Raw genomic sequence first — 22,933 nt, 5'->3', positions numbered from 1 at the left:
CATTTGCACTTCACTGTGCTTGAGCAACCCCACCCAGAATAATCGAGGCCTGCGAATGTCCTCTTTCTCCGTGGAATGTCATCACATTCAGATGGCGCCAACCCGGCAATTGGACACAAGGCCCAGCCAAACACCAAAACAGTACACGTGTCCAATCTGTGTCTTTGCCCGACCTCACAGTCACAACGTCAATATCCTAGTGCACAGGCCTCAATTATTCTAGGTTGTGTTGGCTCAAACGCGTCGCATTCTCTCATAACCACTTACAATGAGAGACCGCACTGCCAGTCTATCAGATAGCACTGAAACTGCATATAACTAGACTGAAAGTTTTGATATGCAAGATCAAATCTATGCACTCTCTGTGAAAAATGGTCACTTATAACATTGTCAGAATTATTTCAAGGTAAAAGAATGACAAAAAAAAATATAAAAAATGTATGCACTGATTGAAAGGGTTTTGGGAAATGAAGCTAACGTGCCCTCTTGTCGTAAGTGGTTACGTACAAGAGAATAGAACACACTCGATCACAGTCAAACTCAAATGTGTGAACAGCCTTCCCTCGCATCAAGCACCCTTTCTACTCACAATAAGATGTGGCTTATACCTGAACGTTAATTTACGGTCATAATGGCAGCATTTGGAAACCGGAAGAAGCCACTTGAAGCTCCAAAACGGGAGCCAGAGCTTCGCTATACTTGGCTCAACACTAACTGCAATTCTGAGTCTCTTGAGCAGCAATAAAATACTCAAACAACAGGCGAGCTGGTGACAATCCATCTTCGAAACACCTCGAGACTGAGAAAAACAAAAAAAAGGGGACACCACACACTGAGTCTCAAATGCAGCTACGGTTTACTTGCCAGCCAAACTATTATAGCTTTCGTCACCACTTGTGTACACCAATTCCTCCAGACAGAAGTGAGCCCCACAATCAATTCCCACATACCCCGCCACACATCCTGCCACTTCACACATAGATATGATAATCCTGCATTCCCCAATGAAGTCATTATGCTGCTGCCTGTCGATCGATGCAGACCGCTGACACTAAACCCCCCCCCCCCCCACAAAGCATTTCTCCTTTTCAAACAAAACCCTACCAAGACAACCTCCAAAAGTTCCCAGACCAACAACAAACAAGGCACCATAAAGCCACATATTCTTGGAAAACCTCAGACTGTGGCTGGCCAATAAACCGTTGCTGTGTTTGAGACTGTGTGTGGTGTCCCCGTTCTTCCGGTTTCCCCACAGCCGCAAGGTTTTTTTAGAGAACAACTCTCGATCAGGTTTCTTTTCACATTGTCACCAGGCTAAGCCACTCTCATAATTTGTTTAGATGCCAACTGCAATTAGAAACCTCTTGAAACCCAATGTTCTGCTGAGTGCTGCCCAATAATAATAATAATAATAATTTTATTTTCCTTTATTTACAAAGGAGGGAGATAGGGCAAAAAGCTGCGTGGCTTGCAGCTTGACGAGGCCCTACTCCGTGTGGCAAAGCAGCAGAGACATTTCAAACAGGACACGCAAAAAACAAAGTACTACACCTTATTGCATCGATTATCTACAAAAAAAAAGTCGTTAACACTGTTTTCCAATAGCATTTCGCGTAGCATACCCTTTGATTTTTTAGTAATCTCAATATTTTCACCTTCGAGCTCATTTAAAAGTGACGGTAGTGTATGTTTTAAAGACGTTAGTCCATAGTTTGTGCGGGAAGTAGTAACACACCAGGCCCTCACTGTGTCTAGTTTCATACGTCTGGGTTGCTCTCTCCAGGCCTGACAGTACAGAAAGAAAAAAGTTGTTATTTTGTTTTACTGCCGTATTGTAGACTCCCATCAAGCGATAGTTGTACAAATGCATAATTGTCACAGCTTTATGTTTACGAAAAAGCTCCTCAGAAGAATGCAGAAAAGAAACATTTTCAATTATGCGAAATACTTTCTTCTGTGCTAGTAGCAGTGTTGTTAAGTTTTGTTTCGTTGTGGTTCCCCAAACCAGGTGACAGTACACGTAATGTGTGTAGATCAGAAAGTAATACAAGAGCAACTTCACTAGCGCGGGAAACATAAAACGAGTTTTAGATATTATTCCTATGGCTTTGCAAACTTTCCGGTGAATATACTCAACGTGTTCAGTCCAAGAGAGTGATTCGGTAAAAATGACACCAAGAATTTTAACAGATTTTGCAATCTCTAAGGGAGATGAATTCATCGTGATATTTAAAGGCAACAATATTTTACGATTCCGTAGTCTAAACAGTAAGCATTTAGTTTTGTCTGTGTTTATTTTTAGTCCATTAACTTGCGTCCATAAGTATAGATTTTCAAGAACAACTGCCGCCATACTTTCGATCTCAGAAGTTGTTTGACCTTTAATAGAAAGAGTGGTATCATCTGCATATGAAAAGAATTTGACGTTTGGTGCGCATTGTTCGATATAATTTATAAACAATATAAACAACAGCGGCCCAAGTACACTCCCCTGGGGGACTCCAGTCAATTCTTTTGGTTGCTGAATTATAATTATTTATGCTAACAAACTGCGTACGATATTCCAAATATGATTTAAAAAGTTTAAGTCCAATTCCTCGGATGCCATAGTGCTCTAAATTTTTAATTAGTATGTTATGATTAATTAAATCAAATGCCTTAGAAAAGTCAATATACACATCTAGAATAAGCTCTTTATCCTCGATAGATTTGAATATTTCTTCCTTTTGCATTAGCGGCGCTGTTTCAGTTGAACGCTTCTTCCTAAACAGTGTTGAAAATCGGCGAGTATGTGATGTTTTTCTAGATAACAAGAAAGTCTGTGATGCATTATTTTTTCAAGACCTTTAGAAAATATTGTTAACAAGGAAATCTGTCTATAATTTTTAAACGTGTTCTTGTTGCCCCCTTTGAATATAAGCACAACTTTCGCAACCTGCATAGCGTTTGGAAAGCAACCAGTTGAAAGAGTTGCTTTCCACTGGTTGCTTTCATGCATAAATCATGCAGAATAGAAACCTAAGCACAGAAGCTCATTCTTAACTTCCCCCATTAATTTTGCTGCAAAGGGACAATAAAGGCTCTTAGAAGCCACTCACTTGCGAGCAAGCATGCCTCTGCCGTATTTCTGCAGTCCTCGTGCAGCGTTGAGGAGGAGCCTGTAGCGCTTGCACTGCAGGTATCCACGAATGTGTTTCTGGATCATGAGTGCGCAGGCCTTGTGCTTTGCAGCACGGAGTTTCTCCAGGTAGGCCACCTGGCCTGCTCGGAAGAAGATCTTGGTCTTGCCAAACTGGAACTTGTCTTCTTCCTACAATGACAGAAGGAAACCCAAAAAGTAGGAGCGTCTGCTGAATCGGTCAATTGTGAGGACTCGTTCCATCAAGGGTTCCGCTGGCAATGATTAGCTCTTGTGTATGTAAACTACAGAAGAACCTTATTATGAGATACAGCCTTAGAAGCAACTCCTGAATGACATGGAACAATTGAAGCCATGAGCTTTTAGTAGCATTCACCTTAAGTTGGGTTCTGATAAACAGCACCTCTAATAAAAGCACCCAACCTGGAAAGGTCCCTACAGGCTCGTTTTAAAGTGCTTCCGATACTCCCTAAAAATTGTTTTGTTTAGCAAAACACTGCACAGAACTCTTTCCAAAAGTTCTGTACAACACTGTGGGAGCAATGACCACAAGCATGTGGCCCTGGAACACACTTTGCTGTACAAGTTCGTTTTGTACAAGATGACTTCTGCTGGTGCACAATAAATGTTGTAAACCGAAGGGCCATACATGTCCGTCGTTATCCCTTTTTTGTGTTTTGCTTTGAGTTTTTTTCATAAATACGCAAACATTGAGCACCTTGTTGCAATAATCCCAAAAATAGACGAGGCAACGAAATGTTGCTAGCAGACGCGGAAATGTGGAATCTGAGCGTGGCGCAACAAGAGTTGGTCCTGTCCTTGGAGTGCATCAAGCTCTGGCATTTGGCAGGTGGCACTGATAGTACTGTGTACCATGCATTGTGGCATAGCACACATTCACTGGGAAAGAAACCTATTCTGAATGGCCAGCTTAAAAATTTAGATGCCGCATGTATGCTTGAAAGCTATTTTCAACAGTAGTTAGAAGACAAAACATTTCAACACAGCACTGCATCTAGGCACGCAAGCGCTTGGAACGACGACAAAGAGAGGATGGAGCGAGCGTAGACACGGCCAACGCGGGTCGCACAGCACCAGATATTTGAGAAACGTTTATTATCTACCCAAGAGGCAACTGATCTTAAAAATGGTGCCTACTGATAACTAATCTACTGAAAATGCATATCCAAGTAATGAGACATACAAGCTTTCGCATAGAATGAAGCTATTTTGTATCAAATTCAGGACCCGAGTTTATGTTGACACACACGAAAAATCTCCGGAACCCTAGCCATAGACAGGTTCGCTGTAAAAAGGTATTGGAGAACAAAATCGGCATACTCTAAGATGGTTTGTAAATTCTTAGTCAAGAAAAATAGACACCCTACTTCTTTCCTACCCGGTGAAAAATTTTAAAATCGCACCACACGAGATCATTCTCTATAGACAACTTTAACCATCAAAGGCATGCACCACAGTAGCACGCCCTTGGCATCTACTGCTGTGCACAGAAGGCAGACTGCAACCTGAATATCAATGTACGATGAGGCTTAGTTACAATTCACAAGACATACATACATTGCTAGGTTTTTACTGGGATAAAAATGAAAAAGTACTTATTACGATTCTCTGCTGACAAATAGAGTTGATTAAACCTATGTGCCATAAGCTGTTTTCAAGTTGCTTTTTTCTAGGGTAAGGACATTTCAGACTGCCAGCTGCCCAAGCGAAACCGAATAGAATACCTTAGTGCAGTATTTCAAGGGAAAAGATGTTCATTACATGTATCTAGATCAGAGAAATCAAACAATCTTAGAAAGGCATGCCTGCATGCGTATGACACAGCTGTACCTTAATCACATTTTCCAGGATCTTTCTGCAGGTGGCTTTCATGTCACTCCTGTCAATGTCCTTGGCACAGGTAAGCACTCTGTACCTGCTCAGGAACTCCTGATAACCCCATCTGCAGCAAAAAAACACAGTCCTAGTTAACTCAAAAAGATTACATGCTGTATGCTCACACTGCACTGGGATTCTGTTTCAACTGCATGACGAGATGCATTTCTGGATCGTTTTTTAGAAGCTACCCATGATTACGAGCCAATGCTATGGTAATCATAATCACATGACCCCAGAAAGTACCTACAGCGTGTGCCCCATAAACCTTAAGCGTTTTTCTTCACTGCAAAAATAAACTTTGCACCACCAAACTCCCTTTCCCTCCCGAACGCAACGCTAGCAGTGCAGACCAAATGCCCACCTTTCAGTACTAACTGTTATCTCAATCAAAAGTTGTGTGGTTTTCTGAAAATTTCAAAGAAAATTCTTACATGTTTTCTGTAACCGCCGCCATTCAGCTCCATGTGTTCTAGAGCTCTGTCGGCCGCCATTTTCCCATTGAAAATTTCAGAAAAACGCACAACTCTTTATTCAGATAACGGTTGGTTTTGAAACTTTAGCATATGGTTTGGATCGCCAGCACTACGTTCGGGAAAAGAGAGTGAGCATTCATCGATGCATAGTTTATTTTTGAGGTGAAAAAAACACCAAATCTTTTGGGGGGACACCCTGTATTTATTGGTTTACCACCAAGCGTAAAGGAATTACAAAGGAGTGTGGGTAAGGTTAAGTACAAACAATAGGAAAACACACAGCAAGCAAAATACAATAACACAACTCAAAAGCTCACTTAAGGTGCCTAGTGAGGGTGCTAGGAAATTTATCACAAATAATCTCCTTCACAGATGTAAAAAAATTACTCCAGGCAACTGAGGTTCTGATGATTAAAAGAAAATTATGGAACAAGTTGGTGTGGCAAGATGAAGTGAGAACTTTGCCTATAATCAATCTGTACTGACCGGTAAATGGTTGTGTTCCCAATCTACTATAGGGAGGGGATTGTCACAACAAAGTTTATGACACAAATATACCTTGTCAAAATACGCTTCCATAAAGAAACAAATTTTTCAATATTAAACAGGACTTCATCGCTGTAACAGCGAGGAAGACCTGTTTAATATTGGCAATGGTGGTGCAATAAAGGTTGGAAAATATGAAATGTGAGGGATAGTTCTGTACTGCCTCCAATTCCGAGACGCCAAGGCCTGACTGATTAAAGCCAAGGTCCTAATTGATGCACGAAAACCCTACAGAGCAATACTATTAACCTTTCCTAGCAGTTTTTAAACTCAGAAAAAAGAACCTAAATTGGATCTACTTTTGATTACCATACTTTTAAACACAATGACCAACTAGAAACTTAACCCCTTGCCTACTCATTTTTTTTCTTTAAAGATCGTACAGAAAGCTTTATTTAAATCAAGCAATTTGCGTCAAAATAAAGAAAAACGTTTCCTTGACTTTCAGGCGTAGTCTCGTGCTCTATACCAGGACTTCTGGTCGTTTCCTCTTCTTCAGTAGTTCTTCACAGTATGATAGAAATCGAGAGATTAGCAGAAACCTCACATAGGACATCGTTTTGCCGAAAATTGGGGTCTCCACTATGGACCTTTGGACCAGTTCATTTTGACTGTGTGTTCTTTCACTTGCGTCATAATGATGCACAAGGCAAAGTATGCCTTTATCTCATCCGGAGTGGTGTCAAACCATTGCTCTTCATAGCATTTCTTGGGACGATCCTCGTCGCCCATCTCTTGTTCGGCGTAGCGATTTGTCTCAGCAGAGACAGACGCCCAAAAATCATGACTTGCGAACACGCAAAAGGTCGACAAGGCGCTTGTCTTCTCACCAAGACTGCGTTGAACCCTTGCTGACACACCTGGGGTTTCTACAAAGGTGAACTGAGCAGGCTGGTTGTCCCTCTTCTCCCAGTTCCACTGACGTGCAGACGCCGAAGTCGATGAAATGCTTCCAGGATTCGCATCGTTTTCAACACTTTTCTCACTGTCCGTTGAACTCTCATCGGATTCCGAGTAATCAGAAAGGCAGCAGGATTCGTCGTCAGAAATACTGGCGCATTCATCACTTTCAAAAAGAAGTCTTTGTATATCTTCGTCCGCCAAAGCAGACCTCCGCGCCGAAGACATGTTTTTGGCGCGCTTGCTTACAAAAGCGCGCTTATTTTTTGTCAATGGAGCGCCCTCTCTCTGTCAAAAGGCAAAGCAAACAAGAAAAGAACCCAAGATAAACAGGAGCAACAGGGGTAGTGCTGCCATCTGCCGCAGAGCTCACAAAACAAGCTCTGAAACCGAAACACGAGTCACACTCGTGGTCGGGTTTTATGGTCCGTAAATGACGGCACGAGTGACACTCGTTATTAGTAGGCAAGGGGTTAAATGCATTCCCAATGCATTCAGTGCAAATAGGAGAGGAGGAAAAAATCTGGTAAGTGGTTGTTAACTTTGTCTCCAAAGTGCTAAAGGTGGGTCTTACACGACCAGTTTTTCTCCCTCCTACTAGCTCTGACCTTCAAGTCGGAAGTCACCTGTCACGTCACGCTTTTCGTGCTTAAGGCTGGTTCACAAATTTGCAGTAAAATATGAACGAGTATGTTGCAACAGCTCGCGATTATTGACGAGAGAACACTGGAGACAAGATTTGAGAGAGGGAGCAACTCAAGCCACGGAGAGCATCCGCAATTTAACGGCAGACACCTCCTGAACAGATATGTTCCTTACGTGCATTGCTGCATAGAGAGGCTAGCAAGAGGAGAGACTGAGCAGAGCCTGGAGATGTTTGCAGGCAGTCGACGCTTTTGACTCCCCCTCGCCACTAATGTTGCAAACATGCCCCATAAATCATGTGACCCTGATCGAGCAGTTGGAAACACTGAAATCTAGGCACAATAGCACACTGCCACCATTTATTGGGTGGCCCTAGAACACTTCCCATCTGGAAATCTTGCAGCAAGCTTGCTGCGAGACTTCAGTCTTAAGCGTGGCACAGCGTTGTCGGGCATTGCTCACTTCCAAGCAAGCACGAATCTACATTTAATTTTACAACTTCTAGGCCACAAAACAACCTGGAACGACTCTAGGCATCGTCCTAGACGTCGTAAAGATAACAGCTTTGCTAATCCTCCATCTTCACGTGAAGTGGAAGGGCTCTACAATTTTTGCTAATATCCGATGTGAGTAAAGGGTCATCCTTGAGCAAAAACAACTCAAATATAGGGATGGGCGAATATTCGGTTATTACAAATAGCCAATCGGAATTCTGTTCTATTCAGCATTCGCTTCAAATCGAATTTAAGTATTCAACAATATTGAATTATTCAACAATATAAAATTATTCAACAATATAGAATTATTAGACCTTTCTAAATACGTCAAACCCGACCATATCAAACCCGTTTACATTGAATTATTCCTTATTTTGAACAATTTGCGTGCACAGTAATGTTAGTGATAATATATAGCAAAAACTATGGTTACATCGAACAAAAATAGCAGCCACTACCAATATATCGAACTGCCAAGAGCGCCGTTTTGCTCTGCAAGCTGGCTTTCCCCCAATGCGAGCGGCCACATTGGGGGAAAACCAGCTTGCAAAGCACACAAACTTTTTTTTTTTTTTTTTTTACTGCTTGGAAGAAAAGAAAAAATTATCTTAAGGACTCCGAGCCGTCACCTGAGGCACCACCACCTCCATCATCGTCGACGGAGGGTGGGACGGGAGAGGGGGTAATCCCATTCTCCCCCATCTCGCCCTAAAGCAAAACTGCTGGGCCGATTTGAATGAAGTTTATTCTCTCTCTTGTGGAGGGAGCGGAGAGAGGGTGCTCCGTGCTTCCTCTCCCCGCTCCGTCCACAAAAGAGAATATTATTTTTTCATCCAAGCAATTGATGCGGCTGCCCGGAAAAAAGAAAAAAAAAGAAAAGCCAGCTTCCCACTTGTCTTAGGGGGAAAGCCAACTTACAGAGCAAAATGGCGCTCTGCAGGAGAAGGTGCTCCTGCTCGGACGTACTCCGTGCTCTCGGCACAGTTCGGCGCTAATGCGCAAATATAGAAGGCAGCAACCTCAGCATTTTGGAGTCCGTCAATAGCGTAGAAAAATATTGTTATCACGGATGCAATGAAAAAAAAGCAGCAGAAGATGCAAGACTACTTCATTGTGTAATATTTCAGCAGAAAGTGGATTTTTGAGTCATATTTATTAAAACTTTTATATCAAATTACCCGCTATATCGAACTGGTAGACGTTTTCTTGCGAGTTCTATATAAACGGGTTTGACTTACTCTGGCTTGGATTTCCGGCCAGGTGGTGCAAGCTTCCGACCATTTCGTGCTCCCGAATTCCATACACTTGAAATTAACAACTCCAGTACTTCTTATACCAAATAAGGGCAAATATAAAACTATAGTTTAAACATATATTGTGGTATTTGTTGCTTTTACTATTCGAACTATTCAATTCAAAATTATTTGGCCAAAATCACTATTCGCTTCGAATTCGATTCGGACCCAAAATCCTCTATTCGCCCATGCTTACTCAAATACAATGAACTGATCGCAGAGGCTGTAAAACGTCCGCTCGCACCCACCGGGACGGGTATCCTGCGGCGCTGATCCGCACAGTCTCGAGGACCCCGCAGGCCCTGAGCTGTTGAATGGCACGTTTGGTGTCGAAGCTGAAGGCCGCCTTCTGGTCGTTGGGTTTGATGCAGCGCACGTAATGGGGCGTGGTTGCATTCAGTGTGGCCATGAGCAATCCCAGGGAGTCGCGGAACTGTGGGTGCAACGCAATGGCCGCATCGTTACGTAGATTTTCACTTTGCAAGTGTAGCAGAGCAATACCACCTAGAAGACGAGGTTTGTGCGCAACGGTGTCGCCGTGTACTAGGGCTGCAAGACGCTCTAGCGGCGATGCTGACGCAAGCTAGGCAACGCTGCATGGATTTGCTAGTGATGACGTTAGGTGGGGGGAGGGGAAGGCCTTGTCTTCTAGATGAAACTGAGCAGAGCCAGCTACAAGAGTGCGCGTCTAGCTTTTAGTGTCCCTGCCAAGCACGTGCGCTTGCACATCGTTCGAGGCAACCTGCTCGTGTTTGCAGTTTTGGCTTTGCTCGCACTTAAAGTGAAACTAACTAGAGACTTTAGGTCGCTCTGCATTGGACTCATCCTAGACAAGATGGTGACATGTTCTTGTATTGGCTTACGGTGGAAGATGCAAACAGTACGAGAGATGTTGAAGACACATTTCGAAACTAAAGATTTTCACTAGAATGTGAAGTTCTTGTTACAGCTGGAAAGCACAATGGCAAACATTTCAATTCCTATACCTGCAGCTCAACAGACACCCCACTTTAACCTGCGCTTTTGTGCATATGTTGCCCACTTTCTGTAAAGCAAAATTTTACAGCGGAGCTGTTAAGGGCTGGTTTCCCCAGGATTGTGTCCGCCAGCAAATAAACGTCTACACAACACCCCGGACAGCTACCGCCATCTATGAGCAACGGCGGCAGCCTTTCCAGCTTTTCCAGTCTGGCTTGCCAACTTGCAGTCGGCCATTACTTCATTCCACCGTAGTACAGCTTGGCTGGTCTTCCTTCTTCACCAGAGTGGAAAGGCAGAATTTTTCTAATCTTTAGGAGTCAAAATCTACATACACAATACTCTATTGCACACTCGGTCTTATGAAAATGTATCTAAAGAAGCTGCTTCAAGGTTTTGCAGCTGTGATTATGAGAGAATTGTGAAGCCATCTGAAACAAACTCAGGTCTTGTAAATGTACAGTCTACATCTTATCTTACAACCATCATTGTGACCAAAATATGTGGCAAGACTCAGTGAACTAGGTAGAAATCAGGTTTGATACAGAAAACTACCAGTCAAAGTCCGAAAAATGTAGCTACAACCAAAACTCGAAAGGAAACCAGACGTTTCAAAACCAACTCTGTTTCTCCTTCAAGGGAGACTGAAAGCACGTGGAACAGCAGCTGCTCCTAACCTCTTTGACTTAAAGAAAGAGAAAAAGAAACTAAAAAAGGAGAAACTAAGGCCGTTTGAAAAGACAATGCAATAGTCTAAGGCAGTGGTTCTCAAATGGAGAACCACTGCCTTAGACTCTAGGGGTCTGCAATGCCCAGCCTTATCAGTCAAGATGACATTTTTTTAGTTATGGAGACGGTCATATCTTCAGCTTTCTCGTCAGGTCAAGAGGCCATGTGCGTACACAGAGGGCAATGCACCCAGGGACCTGTGGCGTATGCTGGATTTGCCATGATTCCAAGAAAAGTCTTTCGGAAATTGGGCTCTGTGTCCACCACATGCGCGTTTGCGAAGACAATGCAATGGTCTAAGGCAGTGGTTCTCAAATGGAGAACCACTGCCTTAGACTCTAGGGGTCTGCAATGGCCCAGCCTTATCAGTCAAGCCTGGAAAATAAAAGTTGAGACCAGGGCCAAGCTGACCCAGCCTCAGAGCCGCGGGGGGGGGGGGGGGGGGGGGGGGGGGATTTTGTTTTGAGCAATAAACGAAACCCTAACTACTTTTAATATATTCGAGTCAAAAGCAGTCCATCTCTATGTAAGGTAGCAGTAGCACAAGACTACAAAACCACAACCTATCTTTCAATTTAAAACGCTCTTCAATTATAAATGATCTTTTTGGGGAAGTGCTCGTGTGACCGGGAGGGAAGCGGAGGAGTGTGTGTATGCGTGTGTGTGTGTGTGTGTGGGGGGGGTTAGGGTAGGGAGCCGCAAGCCGCATTTTAGCACGTGAAGAGCAGCATGCGGCTCGCAAGTCACAACTTGGTCACCCCTGCCCTAGGCCATCGCATTGACCTTGTGAACGCGCATGTGGTGGACACAGAGATCACTTTCTAAAGTTTTTTCTTTGAATCGTCGCAAATGTAGCATATGCCAGGAAACCTAAACAGGTCCATGGGTGCATTTACCTCGGTGTACACACATGGCCTCCATGATCTGACAAGAAAGCTGAAGAGATGACAGTCTCCATAACTAAAAAAAAAAAAACATTTTACAATTCTTTTAATTTTTTTTTTTTTTTCTTTTACAGCCAAGCTGTTATGAGGTAGGATCTGGGAAAAAATGTGTCTGCAGATGTTGACAGAAAACTCCCCATTGGTCATTTCAAGTATTAATAAATAAAAACAAAAAGAGGGGGCAACCAGAGCAAGTCAGCCTTCCTTGGCATTACGAGATCGTGAGGTCCTAATCTCTTCATCTCTAGGCATCGTCCTCGAGGTCGTCCGAGAGGTTACCCTAGGCGTCGTCCGAGAGGTTACCCTAGGCGTCGTCCGAGAGGTTACCCTAGGCGTCGTCCGAGAAGTCGTCCGAGAAGTCGTCCGAGAAGTCGTCCGAGAAGTCGTCCGAGAAGTCGTCCGAGAAGTCGTCCGAGAAGTCGTCCGAGAAGTCGTCCGAGAAGTCGTCCCAGAAGTCGTCCCAGAAGTCGTCCCAGAAGTCGTCCCAGAAGTCGTCCCAGAAGTCGTCCCAGAAGTCGTCCCAGAAGTCGTCCCAGAAGTCGTCCCAGAAGTCGTCCCAGAAGTCGTCCCAGAAGTCGTCCCAGAAGTCGTCCCAGAAGTCGTCCCAGAAGTCGTCCCAGAAGTCGTCCCAGAAGTCGTCCCAGAAGTCGTCCCAGAAGTCGTCCCAGAAGTCGCCCCAGAAGTCGCCCCAGAAGTCGCCCCAGAAGTCGCCCCAGAAGTCGTCCTCCAGATCATCCTCGAGATCCTAGATGCTGTCCTAGACGTCGTCCACTAGGCATTGTCCTCAAAGATGTTCTTGAGGTTGTCCTAGACGTCGTCCGAGACGCCTTCCTCTAGGCATCGTTCTAGACGTCAAAAAAACAACACCTTCGCTGGTCCTCCATCTTCACGTGAAGTGGAAGGGCTCTACAATCTTTAATTTCTTTCTCTTTTTTGAAAACGAAGAGGTTAGGAGCTGCTGCTGTTCCACATGCTTTCAGTCATGCTTGAAGACTAAACAGAGTTGGTTTCGAAAGGTTGGGTTCCTTTCGAGTTTTGGTTGGAGCTACATTTTCGGACTTTAATTCTCACCCGACCAGGCAGATGTGCCGAATATGTTTACTTTTAGGGAACTAGCATTTGGGCAAAGCATCTGAAGCAAGATGTTAAAAAACAGCTCACTTGAGAACCGACAGTCTTTTTGTGTTGCTTTTTAGAGGACGAGCTTGGTTGTGCTGACGAGACCTTCACGGTGGGTTTTAACCTCTTGCTTGACAAATTTTCATCTTCGAAGAGCTCAGCAACAAGCTCATACTGAAAAAAAAATTAAAATAAATAAAGGCAAGGATTTAGACCAATGAGGCAGGTTTTCCAGACTTTACTGAATGCAGCTCCTCATAGCCTTTACTTATTTTGCTGTAATGACTACAGAAAAACAATATAAAACAGTGAGAATATATAACGATTGTCCGCAAGAAAACTTAACCCCATTTTTCGCTCCGCAAAAATAAACGACATTGTGGAGATCTCAAACTCTGTCAGAACGTAGCCCGAGCCGTGCGAGCAAGATGCCAAAGTTTCAGCACCAACTGTTATCTTATTCAAAAGTCATTAATTTTCTGAAATTTTCAACGAAAATATGGGGCCCATTTTCACCCATTTTCGGTTTCTGGCGTGATAGAGCTCTTTGTATTAGAGAGCTCCATCGGCTGCCATTTTCCATTGATATTTTCAGAAGCTTTAGCATCTTGCTCGAAAGGCTGGGGCTATGTTCTGACGGAGTTTGAGCTCCCTGCAATGTCTAGTTTATTTCTGCGATGGGAAAAACAGGGCTCAGTTTTTTCGCGGATGCCCGATACTTTTATTGCATATATTTGAACATAAGCCTTTTAATCTTGGCTATGTATGCCGAGAAAAACTTTGCCACAAAATTGCAGAACGATGAGGACAGCACAGGCAAAAGATGACCATGAAGAAAGGAGCGCACACACAGTGCTGAAAGGAGTGCTCACAGCTATCTGCACACTTTTTTTTTATAGTATGGTCACCTTTTGTGCGAGCCACTCTCATCAATTGAAAGCATGTTCCATTGACTAGCCTAAGCTTCAGTCTTAAAAAATTGCAAACAATCACTTTTTAACTGCTAAACATTCTCAGCTTCACAAAAAAAAACAAAAAAACTAGATACCAATTTGCTTTTGATGATATGAAAAAGTTCAGCAAGTATCCAGGGGTGCTTCTTTATTTGAGCAAAGTTTTTTTTTGTAAGCAATTAAAAGAAATTGAAAGCAGGGATACATCCAACTCAGATTTTTCAGAACCTAGGCTGTACCTGGCTGGCCTTGAGAATGTTGATGTGCTCCTCGAGTACAGTGTCCCTGTTCTTCTCCAGGAAGCCACTGGACTCGTAAGTGACGTCGTCCGCAAAATGGTGAATGATGAAGGCAGTGTTTGACAACCGGGGCTTCTCAAAGTGCTTCCACTGTTTGCACTTCTCAAACAGTTTTCCACACCAAGACTTGTCACTCCCCTTTGGCACCTGTCAGATAGAACCATTGAAAGCAAGGATTATTATACAGGCTTGAGCATGCCGACAAAGACCAGGGAGCACAGAATGTGTACCGTACAAACCATGCTCTGCGTGCAGTTTGGGCTAGATTTTTCACTCTTCTTATTACTACTTTATTATTTATTTATTTCATTTTATTATTGTGTTCTATTTTGTTATTTATTTTATTTTGATTATTTTATGTATTTATTTTTGCTTGTTTCAAGACGTGTGCAAATATTCAAAACACTGAATCCTTCACAAATAAGTGCTTGCTTTTCGAGTCGCTTCATACCGTCACTGCTTGAAGTATTAGAGTTCTTTGAATATTCGAAAACTATGAATAACGCGGAACTCACAGATTAGTGTCAACTCGTGGTCGAGTTCCCCCGTTTGAATTTTGGAATGCCCAGTATGGTTTCGAACTTGGCAAACCCAAAAAGCCAACATAAGTGCCTTTCTTTTAGTATGAAGCACTGGAAAGTTGTTTGCACGCAGTAACGCTATTTGTCCTTTGCTTGCCACAATGTATGGATTGCAGAATTGGTGAAGTGGTGGTGGTGCAAACACGACTGGAGCCTTTGCTGCTATAGATTTGATGGAGGACTACAATTTGCAATGGCACATGCATCGTTGTGAGCACAAACGCCACAAACTACCCACTACACTTGCTACAGTCCTTCCTACAGTCACTGCAGTAGCCAAGTTGCAATGGATTCGGATATGGGTTTACGCCTGACCTCGGTAACCAACGATATCTGGCTCGTGTTATTTTCTGCCTCAATTTTCCCGTTCATCAGTTTCCAGCATTCTTTTTGTTATTATTTCTACCCGTTTTCACTAGTAAAAGTAAAATTTGCTCCCTCCATTAGAAAAAAAACTGTACTATATTTACTTGCATAATGAACGCATCCCCAAAAAGGGTAACAATATTTAGGCTTTTTTCCCTCGCGTAATGAATGCACTTCCAATTTTCGGCTCACTGAATCTTCAAGTGCGTTCAATTTAGCTAGCCACCAAGCCAATTTTTTTTTTTGCCGCCAAGCAGTTAGGCCAAGTCAATCCAATCAAGCCAAGCCACTCTCGTAATGGCTGCAAGTGCATAGTTGTGGAAGAGATCCACCGTAAAGGCGCGTTCCCACCGGCGATGCGATCTAGTCGCGCGATCACTTTCATCGCAAAAGCGACCATCGCGGGCAAAAAGCGACGCGATTTGAGCAGTTGCTACTCGACTCTTTTTGCGATGCGACCTAGTCGCGGAGCGACTGAGCCAATCAACGGCGTTCGGAGCGAGAGTATTCGAGAAACGACTCGCCAACGAAGGCGTTTCACTCACTCATCGCGCACGCCAGTGTGACCATCTAATTTTTTTGCGATGCGATCTAGTCGCATCGTGCGACTGCTTACATCGTCGGTGGGAATGCGCCTTAAAACCGAGTGGCACGCACACTTGATGAAGCTTGGGTCGAGAATTTGCCCAGCTCCGGACATTCTTCGCCTATCAGATGCACTGATGTCGACAAACATGCCGTCGTATGTAGTCCGCTTTCGGACAGAGTGGAAGTGGTTAGGCCTAAGAATGGTTGCATTGCTCTCCGTGCTGAGAGCTTCTTAGGGTGCTTTTCCTTCGGCAAAAGGCACGCCGAAAGCGCCCTAAAAAGGTTCACAATTTATAAAGCATGGTTCCTGTGGCGCACCCACAACCAGCTGTAGGTGCACCTCCATCAGTGGAGACGTGCCACAGTACCTTGCCGTGTCATATTGGCACCTAATATGACATTTGCATGAAGTGTGTAAATGAAAAAATTTTACCCCGCATAGTGAACGTACCCCCCAAAGAGTGTAAATTTTTCGAGAAAAAAAGTGTGTTCATTATGCGAGTAATTATGGTGTTCTTAATTTATAGCTTTTTTGTGGCGGCCTTGCTCGGCATAGCTATTGCGCACGGAAAGAGATTGCGCAAAATCAGTGCGGCTGCACGATGCGATAGCGCAATCTCCGGCTTTGTTGTGGGATGCCAAAACGCCTTTACTTGTGTACTTTCATTGGAAATTTGTCTCTCATCAGTCACATGTGTGACTCTTTATTGTAATAAAGTTGACCCTTTCGTTATTGCTTGTTGAAAAAAAGACAGTTGTGATTTGATTGAGTACTGTTTAATTTACATCAAAAAGAAAAAAATTGTTTTTGAAATGTCCATATTCGAAAATGTTTGATTCAATTCATAAACTTTATTCTATTCACCTCGAACGATTTTGATATTCGCACTCTACTTACTTGCTTTATTTTATTTTTTTTATATCTCAATTATTTATTTATTTATTTTTTATTTCTTTATTTTTTTATTTTCATCTAAAACCTGCTGCACTCACCACCCCATTTGCATTGAAACAAAATCCTCTACCCTTCCAGACCAGCTGTGCTAGTAGCTATAGTATCCGACCCAGGTTCAAGCCCCACTGGGGCTCAACTTTATATACAAACTTTATATATAGTATTAATGTCTAACGCTCCCAGCACATCACTCGTTCATAACGCTAGCTATGATGCTCGTTCATGACAACCTTCTCCTAAAAGAAGACTCATAAAACAGATTCTGTGATAAAGACAGTAAGCTTTGATGCCCAAGAAGAAAGCATATACAAATCGACAACAAGAAATGAATGGGAAATAATAAACACCAGCAAAACTCACTCACTCTGCACTCTTCGTCAAGGAGATTGAGGACGCCAAGCTTGCTTTCAATGAGATCGATACAGGGCTGATTATCGTAGAAGTCAATGAACTTCCACTCAATTTGCTCCCTGACATACTCCTCTTGTTCTAGCTTGAAAACATGCTGCAGGAGATTGGCATTAAAATGATCAATCACAACGGTAGAGTGCAGATTGGACTGCCCAACTGTCATATATAGATATTAGAACATTGCTTTGAGCAGCAAAATAACCCCAGAGCACTCACCAAGTTGAACTGCTGTTGAAGCTTTTCATTGGCATAGTTGATGCAGAACTGCTCGAAGCTGTTGATTTCAAATGTTTCAAAGCTGGAAACAACAAGGCACCAAAGAGTTAACAATCGTACAACAAATACAGGCATTGAACCTATTGTAACGAGACAGTTGCTGGATAGGTTTATGATGGATACCCAAGACTTTTTTCTTTCCATTATCTCTCCGAACTACAACACTAATTATATATCTCTCATTGGTTCTGCGTCGGTCTTGTGTTTATTTAGGCCTGCGCTAATTGTCATAAATTTGCCACTGTGTCCGAGACGTCAGTGTGTGCAGCTTTTTATGGTTAATTTCCTTAGCCTTCAGTATACCCATCATAGTATACACGCTAACCAAAATTATGGATATAAAATGTATTGTCACGATATATCCAAGCCTCAAAAAAAGCCAAATGAAGACAGTGTGAAACTAAAAGCCCATGGTCAGAGGTGGTGCCAAAAGGGAAAATGCAACAAAACAACGAACAAGGCAGTCCAAGGCTTACCCATAGATGTCCAAGACACCGATAAACCGGTTCACTTTGTCCTTGAAGGCCAGGGCCTTGTTGATGCGCGAAACAATCCAGTCAAAGAGACGAGCATAGATGTGCTTGGCTAGCGCGTCTCGGGCAAATAGGGCCTGGTCCACAGTCATAGGCTTGGTGATTACCTCCCGCATGCTCTCAATCTTGCGGTTACAGAGCCACACCGCGATCTGCTCACAGTCAATGCCCAGCAGCTCACACATCATCTCGATGTGGGGGTCTCCAGGCTGGAACATATAGTGCAGAATCCGTCACAATCTGTCACACATCCTGCTTCCAGGGTGCCCACTTAATTTGCCAGTTCGGTATATTAAAGGAAAAGCAAAAACCAATTGTGAAAAATTACTTTATTTTACCAGGCTTGCCTAGCTCTATAACTATACTCCCAAATGGTTTAAAAAACATATGACACCAGTATTTTATTATTTGCATTTAAAATTCACGTTTCTGGAGCAACGAGAGAAGGGTTACTGGTACAAGAACCGAAATGTCACCACTACATCAAAAAATCAGAAAAGCCTACAAGGTTCTGGCTTGCAGCATGAGCAGTTTCAACAATTCTCACTGCCACTATGCTCTTTACAATGCAAGAAGGCAGTGAGCCATAAAAACATTTAGGACCAAGATGATAGCAAATAGATAGTAGGTACAAAAGGTATGACCATGTGTTGATGCAAAGCTCTGCTATTGTTTCTTTAAAGAAGAAATACAGGGGTTTCTTTTGTTTACATGCACAGTGGTAGGATTGACAAGTGGCAATTTGGAACAGCTCTTGTAGCAGAGACAAATGGGTTTTGGGGCACAGATTCCCATTTTTGGAGCAGACAATTTTGAGCTTTCATGTCAGAAAGGTTTATACAATCTCTTCTAAAGTTAGCCCAAAGAAAAACTGCAGTAGTTTGAGCATTGGGAGACTGAAGTGTTAAGTCTACAGAGGGCCTGGCCTCTACAGATATTTATTTATTTATTGAACAATCATATGCCAGCAATTTTCTAGATGTCTCAATTAACCTATCAGGAGTACTGATGGTGTCTTCGGTCTGTACGTGATGTAGAAATATGTTCTTGGCTACTTTGTAGAGGGTTTGCATCACAATGAGGCAACTGTCACGAGTTCAACATCAAATAGACACTTCTGTGTTGAATGCGTCTCACACTGTCCTCGCTCATATTCAACCTGCTGATGTTCATAAAGCAGCTAAGCAGAGCACATAGCTACTCTAACCGATTACAACGAGTAGCGCTAGCTATTCATTGTCATCGATGTGAGCACCGTTCGCACAAAAACCGACAACTCTTCGTTAAGCATGTGCAAATAATGGATTTTGGGTTCGAAGCAAATTCAAAGTTAACAGTGGTTTTGGCCGAATACTTTTGAACTGAACATTGACAAGTTTTTGCACCATTCTCCACGCCTTTTACTACTGTTACACCATGCTTGCTTAAACAAAAAAATCAGCTGGACTCACAAAAGTTATTCCTAATTACCCACTCCTGAGCTGTTAAATTTAATCTAGCTATATTTATAGACTGCAGTTTCAGAACGTCCAGTACCTACATTGAAATGGCAAGTAAAAGATTGATTTGACATAAAATTAAACTTATAAAGGAGCCCAGCCATGCCTAATTGAGGGGATTTATACATCTTCCTATATAAAACTATTTTCTTCAATTCTGAATTAAAAAAAAAAAAAAAAACTTTCAGCCTTTCTACTTTGGTGAAGAAGAAAGACCAGCGAAGCTGTGCTATGGCGGGATGACCTCGAGAATGACTTCTTGGACGACCTACAACGCCTAAAGGATGACGCCTAGGACAACCTCAAGGACGACCTCAGAGACAACCTCAAGGACGACATCTAGGATGACCTCAAGGATGACGTTTAGGACGACCTCAGGGACGACTTCGAGGACGACCTCAAGGACGACTTCGAGAACGACCTCGAGGACAACGTCTAGGAAGACCTCAAGGACGACCTCAAGGATGACTTCTAGGACGACATTAAGGACGACATCGATGACGACATCGAGGACAACCTCAAGGACGACCTCAAGGACGACCTCAAGGACGACTTCTAGGACGACTTCTAGGACGACTTCTAGGACGACTTCTAGGACGACTTCTAGGACGACCTCAAGGACAACTTCTAGGACGACCTCAAGGACAACTTCTAGGACGACCTCAAGGACGACTTCTAGGACGACCTCAAGAATGACTTCTAGGACGACCTCAAGAATGACTTCTAGGACGACCTCGAGGACAACATATAGGACAATGCCTAGAGAAATTCAGCCTTTCCGCTCTGGTGAAAACCACAGTAGAAAGCCTGGAAAGGCTTCCGCCATGTATGAGCAAGGCCGGCAAGCCGGTTGTCTGGTTGCCGCCGTCGCTCATAGATGGCGGTAGCTGTCCAGAGTTTTGTGTCGACATTTGTTTGGTACTGGACAGGATCCTGGTGAACCTAGCCCTTAACAGCTCTGCTAAAAAAAAAAGCACCAATAATGAACACAGGTTTTTAGCATATCGCTGCCTAACATACCCTTGCATAACAGCCACAATTAAATTTTGAAGATTTTACTGCAATGTAATATTAACAGTCTAAAAGATTCCTGTCTTTTTGAGTGTTTCTTTTTTTAATACACCAGGCACGAGCATGCACCATACTAGTTTGAAGGTGTGTTCATTGCCAAGAGCGCAAGCTGCGATGCGGCAAAGAAAGTCACGAAATCACTATGTCTGCTCCGCGGGTACTGCTTCTCCGCAGTGCACCTATGCTTGAAGAGAAGGGCACTCAAGGGGGCAAACCCACCGCAATCAACACGTCGAAAAGTATGAATATCGCAGTTCATTTGGAAACGAATATCAAATAACGTATTATTTGAAACTAGTACTATTAGAAAATTAGAATATTCCCAAAGCCCTACTCTTTGCACATAGTACTTAGGCATAAAAAACAACTACTTTCTTAATTTGCAGTGGCATCGCCAACAATGTCACGTGCCAGACACTTTCAGTTTCCTTTTTGGAAACGGCTCCCTTTCGATGCAGACATGGTGCAAATTGGGCACAAATACAGCCTTTGGAGCAGCATGTAGCAGGCTATTCATTCTGGTGCAGTTTGGCACAATTGGCGCAGCAGTTCCACCACTGTATGCAAGACATTTTCCCTTAAAACTTTGGTTCTTCAATTCAAACCAACTTGAGAGGTATGTTGCATATTCCTATCACAATTCAATCTTGCAGACCTCAAAAATAAAATGAAAAGAGCAAGACAAAAATTTATTAGAAAGGTAGATAGCACATCAACTGCTCTTCCAGCTAAAATAATGATTAGCAAATCACTGGGCAATTCTATGTGTGGTGTCCACGCTTTCGATGCTCTTCATTGGTTAGTTTAGCGACTGGCTTAACGTATGGCATGCACCACTCTATAACAATCCCTGGAATGGAGATACCGGCGCCAGCCCTGGTTTGAACAACTTGTGACAGGGTGTCAAGTTGCGATCTGCCGAACAGAGCGGATGCCCCGCAGGGCTTTCCCACCCAACAGCACCTCAACTCACGGTGATGAGTCGTGACATGCTGGAAAAACACTCGCATAATAATCTAAATGGTCTGGGTTCGATTCCCCCTTGGTGCAAATGCTTCTTTACTGGGTACTACAAAAACCCAAGTATAAAGCGGGTTGTTAACACTGTGGCAAAGCTCTGTGGTAAAGCCTCCACTTTGCATGCAGCAGACCCAGGTTTGATTCTAGCAGGCGGTGGGCAATCTTTTTCAAAAATTTGGCAACATGAACAACGAACACCCTATGCCCTACTGCACCAATTACGTCATCGACAGATGTCATTTCCAGTGGTGGGCAGCCCCCCATAACAGTTTTCTCTGTAAGACTACATAGTGCTCAAAAGTCGAAATAAAGCCTCGAGAATCCAGATATTCAGAAAATATACTAGAAAAATGTTTTTTGTTTGGTCCCCTAAAGGATTGCACAGATGTGCAAACCTTGAGGGATGTGAAGTTATGAGAGCAAAATCTTGAAACTGTGTGAAGGAAGTCAGAAAACCTAACTAAGTTCTGACTTTCAGCATGAGAAGTTGCAAGAGCTCTCACGGCCACTACATGTTCTTTACAATGCAAAAAGGGAGGGTTTGCATACATGTGCACACTTAGAACTATCCTAGTTCTAAACTTATTGATGACTCTGTGCCATGTTGCATTGTAAAGACCATAGCGGCAGTGAGAGTTCTTGCAACCACAAGTTGCAACTTGCAAGTCAGAACTTGGTTGGCTTTCTGGCCCGTTTGCTCGAAGCGCTAACCGCGGCTAAAGTTAGCCGCAGTACCTAGGAGAAGGATTTTGAGATCACGTGACTGGCTCGGTAGGGATGCGGGGAAACATGGCGGTGCCCCAGTGAGTGAGCGCCGCTCGCTTTGGAACTAATACGTCGTTGTAGCTGCAATATCGGGCGCGTTAGTCAGCAACGAATAATTCTGGAGGCTTTCGCTTTGCATTACCTCACTTAAACCGCAAAACATGGGCAATGACATCGCCGCATTTTTTAGATAGTGTTTCGATTCTGGACATTCCTAAGCCTAAATGAACACGATAATGGTCGGCATGGCAACGTCTTTGGAAAGCGGATTGTTGATAGCACACAAAAGCAGACAGCGTCCCCAGACCTTTTCTAAATTATCCAAGCATCGCGAGGGGAACGCTTTAAGTGTAATTCTACGGTCCACGTGCACTGGCCTTCCTCTTATAAAAGATTTGAAGTAAATAATCATAACAAGGCTTTAACGAACGCACGTGCAAGGCAAGATTTGT

At 43.2% G+C, this 22,933-nt stretch overlaps 1 protein-coding gene across 1 annotated transcript in view; it reads right to left on the bottom strand.

Moving 5' to 3' along the window:
* The window catches only part of LOC8035700 (unconventional myosin-Va), an 81,307-nt gene that overhangs the window by 40,215 nt on the left and 18,159 nt on the right, over positions 1–22,933 (bottom strand). The window contains exons 10-17 of the mRNA XM_029988006.3: positions 18,070–18,335; positions 17,534–17,615; positions 17,271–17,411; positions 14,357–14,563; positions 13,207–13,338; positions 9,643–9,827; positions 4,991–5,102; positions 3,099–3,310 (exon numbers count right to left, since the gene is read on the bottom strand). Coding sequence (XP_029843866.2) covers positions 3,099–3,310; positions 4,991–5,102; positions 9,643–9,827; positions 13,207–13,338; positions 14,357–14,563; positions 17,271–17,411; positions 17,534–17,615; positions 18,070–18,335 — 1,337 coding nt within the window. The remainder of the gene's footprint in view (positions 1–3,098; positions 3,311–4,990; positions 5,103–9,642; positions 9,828–13,206; positions 13,339–14,356; positions 14,564–17,270; positions 17,412–17,533; positions 17,616–18,069; positions 18,336–22,933) is intronic.

This window comes from Ixodes scapularis, unplaced genomic scaffold, assembly GCF_016920785.2.
Source record: "Ixodes scapularis isolate PalLabHiFi unplaced genomic scaffold, ASM1692078v2 PGA_scaffold0__279_contigs__length_252992795, whole genome shotgun sequence".
Lineage (NCBI taxonomy): Eukaryota > Metazoa > Arthropoda > Arachnida > Ixodida > Ixodidae > Ixodes > Ixodes scapularis.
Note: the sequence above shows the minus strand (reverse complement) of the source record. Positions and strands in the feature narration are given on the sequence as shown.